Source organism: Mastomys coucha, unplaced genomic scaffold (assembly GCF_008632895.1).
Source record: "Mastomys coucha isolate ucsf_1 unplaced genomic scaffold, UCSF_Mcou_1 pScaffold15, whole genome shotgun sequence".
In the NCBI taxonomy this organism is placed as follows: domain Eukaryota; kingdom Metazoa; phylum Chordata; class Mammalia; order Rodentia; family Muridae; genus Mastomys; species Mastomys coucha.
Genome location: NW_022196897.1, coordinates 96146081 through 96158889, shown reverse-complemented (window position 1 = coordinate 96158889; position 12809 = coordinate 96146081). Strand labels below are relative to the sequence as shown.

Sequence of the window (12809 nt, the reverse complement as noted above, 5' to 3'; positions counted from 1 at the left end):
CCCATACACTCCTGCCTCGGTGGCCTAGTGGTCCCCTATCCTTGATCATCAAGCCTCCACAGGATCAAGGGGCTCCCATCCCAGTGATACCAGATATGCTAATCCTATGCTATATATCCAGCTGGAGCCATGGGTACCCCTTATGAACTCTTTGGTTGGTGGTTTAGATTCTGGGAGCTTTGGGTGAGGATGGGGTGTGTGTGTGTGGAGGGGGGTCTGGTTGGTTGATATTGTTGTTCTTCCTATGAGGCTGCAAACCCCTTCAGCTCCTATAGTCCTTGCCCTGACTTCCCCATTGAGGTAGGAATTATGATGACGGTTTTTGAGAAGCATTTCAATGTGAGTTACTATTTCTATCTATCTACAGGCAGCATTGCTATTGTTGTGTCAGATAATTTAAGCAAACATTGTATGTTTTGAATAAATGGAATCTCTATTACTAACATCTCATTATCCAGCTACTGTTTGATTGCTCACAGAGAAGGGTAATTTTCCTGGAAAAGCATGTGTTAAAGTAACTAAGCAATAATGTGTCATGAAAGATGCAGCAGAGGACAAGAAAAATTAAAGAAGTACAGGTGATATTTCAGTAAATAGTTCTTCTTAGGAACTTAGTTGTTCTTAAGGCAGTAATATAGAAGAGATTCAGGCAAATAAGTAAGCTCATGCATACATTTATGGATATTTGTGTTCCTTCCGCTCTATAAGTGAGAGAAGAATGGTGTGTGACAGTTGGGTTCTTTTCATCATAGCTGATGGGTTTTCCACACACAAATCTGGTAATGTCATGTTCAGTAAGGAAATGCCTTAATGTGATATATAAAAGACAAAGGCTGTCAATTCATCTTTTGTTTTTTAAATGAACAATCATTTCTGGAGATGTTGCTTTCCTATTTTAAAATTGATTTAGATGCTTAATAGCTAAAGCTTATTTAGTTCTAATCTAATTTTCCATGGAAACTATTTGAAATCCAAAGAAGTACTTTCAAAAAGCATCAGTTTCAAAAAACAGTGGTATGACATTCCCAAGCACTTTAACAATAGGTATCAGAGAGATTTAAATTTTAAAAAGCAACGTTGTTGAATTAAATGGTTACTTTTTAAATCATAGATACAAGGGTTTACTTTGAGATAGAAGTTATTTCAGGAGGTGGCAGATCATCAACTGAAATGTCACAAGGTAATTTTAAGTAAAACAGACAAAAGGCTAGTTGAGCAGCGGTGGGGAACCCCTGTAATAGTAGCCCCTTTTACTTCTGCAGGATTTTGTGTAATTCTAAGGAAGAATTAAGTATTGCAGATGGTTGTAAATACAAGTTTTCTACAGCAAGTTCAGTTTTGGCCATCTTTCTTAGTCGGTAGCTAGGTCCTCCATCTCCTGACACAGGTTGAAATTTTCTTTGGCTTGAATCCTATATTAATCTAATAAAATTGCTTTTAATAATCTAATAATAATAATCCTATAGTAATCTAACAATATTGAACTAAGCTTCAACAAAATGTAGGTCAATGTATTAGTGTGTTGTAGGGAAATCAGTCTCTGCAGCCCACTATCCCCTTTATTATAAAGATCTTGCATTGTTAACAAGCAGAGAATAAACACTTGTTAATACAAAATAATAAATGAGTTTTCTTCCCAGCAACAAACACTGTGAAACATCAACCTTTAACACCATACCCTGGGTAGGATGTTGTGGGTGGAGGGGGCCAAGTTAAGTAACTAGTTTTAGAAAATGGAGAGCTCACAGTAGTAGGGAAATCAAAGAATGTAAAATCATTTTTACCAGCTCTTTATAAACTATGGGACTATAGAAACCAGCATTGGAGTGGGTGAAGGAAGAACAATTGAATAGATCTTAGAACTGCCTCACTAATCTGCCACTGCCATATCAACTGAAGACTAATAAAGTGTACTAATTTCTTTGGCTTCTTATACTTTTCTAATAGTGGCTTCTAGTGAAGCAACACACAGCTCAACCTTCAAGAAGCTTAACCAGTTTTGGAGGTGATGAGGAATTGAGAAATAAAGAAGAGTTATTAGAAATTACTATGACTGATGACACTAATTAGGGCATGTTTCAGAGCAGCGTGGAAAGAAGAGCAAGACACTGTATAAGGGTTGGAGAGAGAGTCAGGAAAGGCTTTCTGGACGAAGCAATGTAAACAAAAAGACCAAAGGCAGTTACAGGAGGAAAGAATTATTTTATTATTATTTTAGTTATTGACCAATGATAAAGAAAACGTGCTTCAGACAAGCAGGATAGGGCTTCGGTGGAAGAAGATGAGATGTAATGCTGCAGATATAGCATAATCATGTCAGACCAGGTATGCCAGTGAAGATCCAGTTACCTTAAGCAAAGAATCCAATAAAAGGGCCAAATGATCCTTTTTCGTTCTTATTATTTCTCAAAAAATAAATAGTTTTGTTAGTTAGAGACTAAAACGGTAGGCAATTTGAAAGATTGTAAAGGGCAAGAATTGGGTTATGAAAACCATTTGAAGAAAGTTGCAGTAGAAGCAGATATTGTTGAAAGTTGATCTCATGTTGTCCCTATACTGATCAAGTTTAAGGAAAACACCATTGCCCAAATGAGATTCATATAACAGCCAGGACTGTATTGCTGACAAGCACCTGGCCTGGATTTCCTCTGAAATCCTCATTGCTTGTGGTATTGGAGATTGTCAGGTCATTTATATCACATTAATTCAAACAGAAGACTGGTTTTCTGTGCAGGCTGTACTTTGGTGAGAAGATTGGCTTATACTTCGCCTGGCTGGGATGGTATACTGGAATGCTGATTCCTGCTGCAGTTGTCGGCCTGTGTGTTTTCTTCTACGGATTAGTTACAATGAATGAAAGTCAAGTAAGGTGAGCTATGGGGAGACTTATCTAAAATATTTGACTTGTTCTGTGAAAGAGCAAATGTCTATGAATGGTGGATTTAAATAATACACAAAAAAAAATTTGTTTGTGATCTGTCAGAAGATCTATTAAAATGCTATTCTGATAGTTTTATATGCAGATTCGTTTAGATATGTTCCAAGAGTTCTTATCGCTTTGTTAAATTTATTTTTTTCCAGTATGATTTGCATAATCTAAAAAATATTATCAAAGTGAGATTTGACAAGTCAATCTTACATCAAAAAATATGATTATCTTTTAAAAATAGAGATATACTATTGGAAATGGGAAAGAATTATTGCATTTTTTCATCATTTAACTTAACTCTATATGATCAATTCACATGGAATTTAACTCTATATGATCAACTTCAAAATACAAAGAATCTCTGTGGGGGCTTAGCAGTTAACAGCCTTACTCCTTTCAGAGGGCATGAATGGTTCAACCACATGTAGCTCCAGCTCCAGTGGATCTGATGCCTTCGTCTGGCCTGCAAGGACATCTACATACACATGATACATATGCATACACTCAGGCCTACACACTTACAAATAAAATAATTAAACAAACCTTTAAAAAGAAAGACACCCTTTATCAAATATCAGTACTTTGTTCTCTCATCAATATTTTTGCAAGGATCTCGCTACTAGGAAGTTCTTATTAATAGCTAATTCTAATATAAAATTATATTGCTTCTCAGCCTTTTGACTAAGATCAAGTGTAGTCTAATATAAAATTATATAAGACTATAAATATTCCTTTTCCCTGTATTTATCTTTAAAATATTAACATATGTATAATATTTTTGTCTGAGAACAAAGTATCTCCATTGTACTCTAGTTTGATAACCAAATTCTTTGATCTGAAACCTCTGAACTCACTTAGTTTTTCAAGACATGCATTGAATATCAAAACTATATGATCGAATCATAGGTTTGTTTTGGCATTTTACATAGTCACTCTGACTTTGAGAGGCAACATCATCCTGTATAAACCTCCACTTTAAAACACACTCCTTCTCTGCTCCCTTTAGGGATTTTCATACACACCATTCAGCTAGTAAACTCTTGGCCTCAGAGCACAGGTTCTTGAAAGGAAAACTCTTCTTTTACAACGAGTTAACAAACATAAGCTTTTTCTTTTCTAATGAAAGACAGAAAGGAAATAGATCTGGAGGAGATAGGAAGTGGGGAGGAACTGGGAGGCAGTGAGGGAGGGGAAATTATAGAAAGGATATTGTCTTAGTCAGGGTTTCTATTCCTGTACAAACATCATGACCAAGAAGCAAGTTGGGGAGGAAAGGGTTTATTCAGCTTACACTTCCACACTGCTATTAATCACCAAAGAAGTCAGGACTGGAACTCAAGCAGGTCAGGAGCTGATGCAGAGGCTGTGAAGGGATACTACTTACTGAGTTGCTTCCTCTGGCTTGTTCATCCTGCTTTCTTATAGAACGTAAGTCTACCACCATAGGGATGGCACCACCCACAATGGGCCTTCCTCCTTTGATTACTAATTGAGACAATGCCTTACAGCTGGATCTCATGGAGTCATTTCAGTATGGGAGGCTCATTTTTTCTGTGATAACTCCAGCTTGTGTCAACTTGACATGCAAAGCCAAACAGTTCAGATATATTTTATTAGAAAAGAATGTTTTCAACTGAAAAAGAGAGAGAAAGAGAAAGAGCAAGAGAGATAAGGAAAGAAAGAGAAAAAAAGAAGGAAAAAGAAAATGTCCATCCAGTAGTTACTACTCAGATTGGATCCATGAAGAACATTTTCATAATTTCTAAACTTCATGTAGTTTTATGGTAAGATATAGACACCTCTCTCAATAGAAACAAACTTGAAATATACGAATTGTAGAAATATGCCCAAATGATAATAAATGCACTGTTTCTGTTAATTTAGCACTAGCAGGGGATCTAGGTTCTTTTACATGGAATAAGAATTTTTTTTTAACCTTTGGTACAAGGAGTATTTTAAAGGCATCAACAAAGTCTTCATTCTGTGCCTTTGGGTGTTATATTACCACTACTGCAGTCACAGTATAATTAAGATCTTGTTAGACTTTCTATTCTAAACCAAGATAAGCAGCACTGAATATCTTGACTTTCAGAATTTTGAAACTGAAAATTTCCATTCAATGTGCCAGACATGGTTGAGTCCTGGCTGCTATCTTCATGGGTAAACAGGGAAGAGATTGAATTTTGTTTTGTGTTGATTCATACTACTCTCTTATAAAGCTCCTTTTTGTTTGTTACAAAGTAATGAAATGACAAACAGCTGGAGATATGGGTCTGTTTACTGTGGATCTACAAGATATAGACAACCAGAATGCCATCATATTTCTTTTTGTGTGTGTTTGGTCTTTGTTTTTGCCTTTTATTAAAAAATATATCTTTTTCTCACATCTTGAATACAATTTCCTCTCTTACTCCTCTATGTTCCTTCCTACTTCCACTTCCTCTGATCCATGCACTTCCTCTTAGGAAATAAATAGACTTCTAAGGGCTAATACACTTTAATATAGTATAATGATATAATACAGAACAAAAACTAACTAATATAACAAGACAATATGAAATAAACAAGCAAAAACAGGAGGAATGTGAAAAAATATCAAAAAAAGGCACAAGACTGATGATCTTGCTGATCTAGAGAGAGTTGTTTTTCTTGGTGACTTCCATCCTCTTTAACTCATCCAACCTTTTCATCTCTTCTTCCACATTGTTCTCAGTGACCGGAGGGGATTTGATGGAGATATTCCATTTAGGTCTGAGTGTTCCAAGGTTTCTCACTCTCTGCATATTGTCCAGTTGATGGCCTCTCTGTATTTGTTCCCATCAGCTGTAGAAGGAAGTTTCTTTGGTGATGGCTGAGCAAGCAATGACCTCTGAGCATAGCAGAATACCATAAGAAGTCATTTGGTTGCTGCTCTCTCTCTCTCCTTTTTTTTTTTTTTCAGAACAGTAGTATTTTGTCCCTGGGCTATCTAATCTCAGGTGTTTGGTCACCCAAGCAACATCAGGTATGGGTTCAATCTTATGGAATGGGCTTTAAGTCAAATCAGATATTGTTTGGTAACTACCACCAGCTTTGTGCCACATTGCACTATCATGTACAGGCAGGACACCATTGTGGATCAAAGGCTTCCTGGTTGGCTTGGTGTTTACTATTCTCCTTTGATAACATGTGAGTACCTTCCTGTACCAAGACACCTTATTGGGGTAAAGGCTTCTATGTAGGCATCAACTTGATTTCTACATGTTCAGTGAGTTGTGTAGGTATTGTATTCAACAATGGAAACTTGCTGTCAGATTGTGGAGAGAAATCTATAGTCCTGACAACAGACTAGGCTGTTTGGGGGTTCCAATGGAACCACTTTTGCCAACAACACAATTTGATATAATCTAATCCCAGTATCAGAAGGTTCACTTGGTGACAAGAGAAATACACTCCCCCAAGTTATTTGGTTATTTCATTTAGATTGCCTTCATATATGTAATAAATGTCCATATTACCTCTCAAATGACCCTTAATTCTAGCTGTCTCTTCCCACATTCCCCATTTTATCTCCCTCTTCACATCTCCTCCCCACTTAATCCCCCATTTCAGTCTCCAGCCACATATATCTATTATTATCTATTCTGTTTCATTTTCCTATCTGTTTCATAAGTTATACCTAACCTCTGTGTTTCTACAGATTGTACTTGGTTATCATTATCTTAACAGCTAATATCCACATATAAGTGAATACATACTACATTTGTCCTTCTGGATCTGGGTTACCTTACTCAAGATGATTCTTTATAGTTCAGACTATTTACATGCAGTGTTCATGATTTTATTTTTATAATGTCTGAGTAATATTCCACTGTATAAATGTACATTTTCTTTTTTTAAAATGTACATTTTCTTTAATCTTTCTTCTATTGAGAGACTTCTAGGTTGTTTCTAATTTCTGAATATTATGAATAGAGTAGAAATGAACATGGCTGAGTAAATATCTCTGTAGTAGGATAAAGTATTCTTTGAATATATGTCCAAGAATGGTATAGCTGAATAATGAGGAACTTCTTGAGGAACTCCGACACTGGTTTCCATACTGGCTGTAGAATTTTTCACTCCCACCAGCAATGGATGATAACCTCTTACTCCACATTCTCTTCAGCATGATTTGTCACTTGTTTTATTTATCTTAGCCATTTTGATGAGCTTAAGATGCTCTAATAAATTTTGATTTTCGTTTCCTTGTGACTAAGGATGTTGAACATTTAAGTGTTTCATGGCCATTTGATATTGATAAATCTCTCTTTAGACCTATACCCCAGTGGTAATTGAGTTATTTGTTTTTATGACATTTAATTTTTTTGCAGAGTTGATGAAAATCTTTCCCCGTCTATGACTTGTTGCTTTGTTTGAATGACAATGTCCTTTTCTATGCTTCTCATTTCAAGCAGTGACATTTATTAATTGTTAATTTTAGTCATTCTGTTATAATGTTCTGCTCAGAAAGTATTCTCCTGTGCTTATAAATTCTAGGCTAGCTCTCACTTTCTCTTCTATTAGGTTTAATGTATCTTGCTTTATGTTGAAAGCTTTGATGCATTTGGAGTTGAGTATTGCAAGGTGTTAAGTATGGATGGATTTGGAATGTTCTACATGCAGTTGTCCAGTTTTACCAGCAGCTTTTATTGAAAATTCTATACTTTTTCCAGGGTATGTTTCTGGCTGCTGCTTTATCAATATCAGGTATCAATAACATTGTGATCTTTATTGATCCTTGTGTCTATTTTTGTGCCAATACCATGCTGTTTTATATTATGATATTCTGTAGTACAATTTGAAGGCAGGGATGGTGATACTTCTTTCAATATTCAGGGTTGTTTTAGCTATCTTAGGTATTTTGTGTTTCATTGTCAAGCTGAAATATTGTAATTTCAAGATCTGTAAAAAGAAAAATGTGGGGCGGTGGCGCACGCCTTTAATCACAGCACTTGGGAAGCAGAGGCAGGCGGATTTCTGAGTTCGATTTCAAGGCCAGCCTGGTCTACAGAGTGAGTTCCAGGACAGCCAGGGCTCCACAGAGAAGTCCTGTCTTGAACACCCCTCCCCCCCAAAAAAAAAAAAACAAAAAGAAAAACAAAAATGTGTTGAAATTCCATGGGGATTGAACTTAATCAGTAGATTATCTTTTTGGAATAGCCACTTTTACTATATTATTCCTATTGATCTGTAAGATGGGAAATCTTTTTATCTTTTGATCTCGTTTTTAAATTTCTTTCTTCAATCCCTTAATGGTTTGTTTTTTTCATTATTTTGTGTTTTGTTTTGTTTCATTTTGTTGTTGTTTCTTTTTGCTGTTGTTTCTTGTTATTATTATGTGGGTCTGTCAATTTTCTTGGTTAAAGTTACCCCAAGATAATGTATTATTACTTGAGACTATTATGATAGGTATTATTTTTCTGATCCTTTATCAGTCCATTTGCCATTTGTAATTTTTATGAATTAATTTTGTATTCTGCTACTTTGCTTAAAATTTTTATCATCTATAGAGTTTCCTTGGTGAGATTTTGGTGGTAACATGTATATTGTATCATCTGCAAATAAAGATATTTTGACTTCTTCCTTTCAAATGTGTATGCCCTTGATCTTCTACAATTGTCTTATTGCTTTAGTTAAGATTTCAACCACTACATTGAATAGGTTTTGAGAAAATATGCTACATTGTCTTGTGCATGATGTTAGTGGAATTACTTTGTATTGCTCTCCATTTATGTTGATATTGGATATCCCTAATCTTTCTAGGAGCTTGTTCATAAAGAGGTATTGGATTTTATCAAAGGCCTTTGCTGCATCTAAGGAGATGATCATATAGTTCTTTTTTTTTTGTCTTGATACATTTTCCATTAAATAAAGAGTTTTACACTTTTTAAGAGATTGTAAGCTTTCTATTATTTCTGTTGTTGTTGATATCCAGTTTTAATCCCTGATGGTTTGATAGGATGCAGGGTGTTCTTTTAAGTTACTTGTATATTAGTTAAGACCTGCTTTATATCCAAGTATGTGACTAATCTTGGAGATGATTCCATGATGTGCTTGGAGGAAGGTATATTCTTTTGTGTTTAGGTGAAATGTTCTGTAAATATCTATTAGGTCCATTTGATTTTTAACATCAGCTAGCTCTAGCATTTCTGTTTCCGTTTTGACTGTATGACCTGTTTATTGACAACAATGGGGTATAGAAGTATTCCACTATCAGTGCATGAGGGTGAATGTATAATTTAACTAGTAGTAGTGTTTCTTTTATGAACTTGGATATCCATATATTTTGGTACATAGAAATAGTGTGCTTCCCTATCTCTTCTAATTAGATTAAGTTTCAAATTTATTTATCTAGTATTAAAATGGCTGAACAAGGTTTCTTCCTAGGTCCATTTGTTTTCCATGAGGCAGTGTCTATCCTTGAACTTAAAGTGTTTTTCCTGGATGCAGCAGAAGTATGGGTACTGATTTTGAATCTATTCAACCAGTTTATTTATTTTTATTGGGAAGTTGAGACCATTGATACTGGAAAATTTCAATGAACAGGGCTTGTTGATTCCTGTTATTTTATTGCATTGGATGTGTCCATGCACACATGCATGTATTTCTCCTCTTTTGATTTTCTGGTTTATGATTGTTTGTTCTTTGCTTTGTCTTTGGTGTTGTTAGTTATCCTTCTGTGGTGCCTTACAAAGGCTGGGTTTGTAGATGGATATTGCTTAAATTTGGTTTTATCATGGAATGCCTTATTTTCTTCATTTATTGTGATTGAAATTTAAGGGAGAACTATTAGAATAATTCTTGACTTCTCACTGAATACTGTAAAACCCAGAAGGGCCTAGAAAGGTGTTCTGTAGACTCTCAAAGACTACAAATGCCACTCCAGAGTACTATACCCAGGAAAACTTATTTCTTAACTGTCCAGCAGTTAACTGTAGGAAGACATAGCATTCACATTTTTAGATTTCTTTACTTACACATAGTCATGTGATATATATCCAATGCAAGTACTTCACTGAAAGTGTTTGTGGTGACATTTTGGATAGGACAATCCACAGGTATCAAAAATGAATAAACAGTTGTGTGTATCCTGCCTCTCACAGTGCTGGGCTTCAGGAACAGATCAAAGAGATGAAACTACAATTTTCTGGAGCATTCTAAAGTGGCATCAGTATATCAAAAGAAATGTATGCATGTTTATTCCTAACTGGCTTTACAAATGCTGATTTAAGTTAAAGAGCCCTCTGTCAAAATGCTGCCTCTGCATTACAGTCCTCAGCAGTAACAGCTTCTTCTATTCCTTACCTTCTAGTTGAGAACTAGGTAGATTATCACACCAACCCCCAATCACCATCCTTGTGTTGATAAAGCAACAAAAAAAATCAAAACAACAACAAAAAATGTGTAGAAGTAAATTACTTGTTTGGAGTATGCCCTTTAAGGGATTTCAGATCTCTATGAGATTAATTTTAAAAAACATGATATTTTTGTGGTGTGAAAAATAGATTGACCTTCTTATAATATTAAGTACTCACTTGTGAATGTACTGTCATACAGAACTCTGGAACTGATTCATCTTGTACGATGGGAACTTGATGGTTGTTGAGCATCAACTATACTCACCATTTTTTCTGCCACTTCAGACGGGCACAAATAAATTTGTTGTATGAGTCTAACTGTGCTGCATATGTCACATAAATGAAATAATACAGTACTTGTTCTGTGATTGGCTTATTTCACCATCTATATTGTATTTCAGGTTCATCCATGTTGTCATATTTGGCAGAATTTCTTCTCTAAGGCCAAATAACACTACATTGTATGTATGTGCACTGTATACAATGGTTTTTAACTCATTCATTGATACATAAAAATTTGATCTGTTTAAATATCTTTGGCACATTTTTTTTAAAATTCAGAAAAGTTGGGAGCATCGGGGTATTATGGGATATTAGAGTCAAAGCCTGGGCTCTGGTATCTCCTTTTTGGAGACTTGACCATCCTTCTCCAGTCTACGAATTAAAAAGACATTAATGCTGAAAGGGAAAGAGAAGATAGCCATGGTAGGACAAGGAGTAGATAAAGAGTTCCAGTGATTCCAAGCTTGTCTTCACAGGGCTGAGGAGAAGTCTAGGTTGAAGTAGAAGGCAAGAAGGTCAGTACACATAAGTAAACAATTCTGGCCAAAATGCCTTCCATCAGTGAGCCATCACTATTCCAGTGCTAGTCTGTCATAGGAGGTGGTACTGTAAGTTTTTAAATGGTTAATCATGAAGAGTACAGATTCACCATACAGATAATTGAAGGGATGGTCTGTCCTGAGAATTGTTCAGCCTGAAATCCAAGATAATTTAAAAGAAAAGATTAAGGACAATGATTTATCTCTGTGCCTTCCAAAAACTACAGACACAGAATGAAGACAGAAATGGCAACTTTGCATCTGACTGTTGGTTACCGTGTAAAGTGAGGAGTGCATATATATATATATTTTTAGTAAAACAGCTTCTAAGCATTGCTTTCAACATGTCTTTGAAAATTCTGATTTCATATCTTTTTGTAAAATATTCAGAGATGGGATTACAGGATCATATGGTATCATATAAGAGCATTTAAATTTTTTGTATTTATTTTTCTATCATATATTACATTCTGAGCACAGTTTCCTCTCCCTACATCTCTCCTTGTGCCTCCCATCTCTCCTCTATACATGATCCACTCCTTCTCCATTTCCCTTCAGAAAAGGGCAGACCTTCCAGGGATATCAACTATACATGGCATATCAAGTTAGAATAAGACTAGGCACCTCCCTAGTATTAAGGTTGGAAAAGGCAACCTAATAGGAGAAAAGGGATCCTAAAAGCAGGAATTAAAAACTTTGTGAAGCAATTTTATCCTGCTTCCCATAAGATCACAGCATTCAAGTTCCTCTCTATATACAACAGTTTCAGTATTTCCACATCTTGAATGATATTTATTTTCAGTCATATTATAAAATGTTCTAGCAGTTCAGGCTAGAGATAAAGCTCAGTGGGAAAAGCACTTACTTTAAATGATCAAGGCCCTGGGTTCAATCCCTAGCAACCTACCCAACTTCTAAATAAAATGAATAAAATTCAGTCTTAATCCTAATGGTGGTTTTGACTTAAGAGTTGTGTGTTTATATTGGATTCTAAAACTGATGCTTTACCCATGCTAAAATGTAACCACACCCATGCTCTTTCCATTTCTGTTTTCACTTCTTCGCTCCACTGTGTTCATCACCCAGTAGATGTTCCCTATTTTCTGCTTTGTCCTGAGTTGAATCACTAGGAACACAGCACTAGAAGGGTAGGTCCAAACATCTTCCCCAAATGGACTGAACATTGTCCTTTCTTTAATTGGTAGTGATTGTTATTTCTTTGATATTGGCCTATGTTCTGTAAATTTAGCATAAATATGAAAATAAAATAACCTCAATTACAGTGACAGTGCAGATTGTCAAGCTCTCAAAAAGAAGGGATGACATATTCATGATAGAACCTCTTCTGCCTTCCTCTAGAGGCTACTAAGTAAAGTAAAATAAACTTGTGATACACAAACCCCCTATTTTCAGGGAAGGGAATGTTGTCAAAATCTATTATTTCCAGTCTGGTAAAATGGCTTGGTGTGTAAAGGCAGTCAAGCCTAAATATGATAGTTTGATGCCTGGAACCCATATAGGGAAGGAGAGAACGAATTCTATAAGGTGTCTTCTGACATGCATCACACACACACACACACATACACATACACACACACACACACACACACACACACACACACACACAAACAAAAGGTAATACTTTAAAAGTCAATAATAATTGTTTTGTAGGGCATGAGA

General features: G+C 35.6%; 1 protein-coding gene across 2 annotated transcripts in view; it reads left to right on the top strand.

Moving 5' to 3' along the window:
* The window catches only part of Ano3 (anoctamin 3), a 337010-nt gene that overhangs the window by 239153 nt on the left and 85048 nt on the right, over nucleotides 1–12809 (top strand). For both annotated transcript variants that reach the window (XM_031371327.1, XM_031371328.1), the window contains one exon: nucleotides 2735–2869. In XM_031371327.1, coding sequence (XP_031227187.1) covers nucleotides 2735–2869 — 135 coding nt within the window. The remainder of the gene's footprint in view (nucleotides 1–2734; nucleotides 2870–12809) is intronic.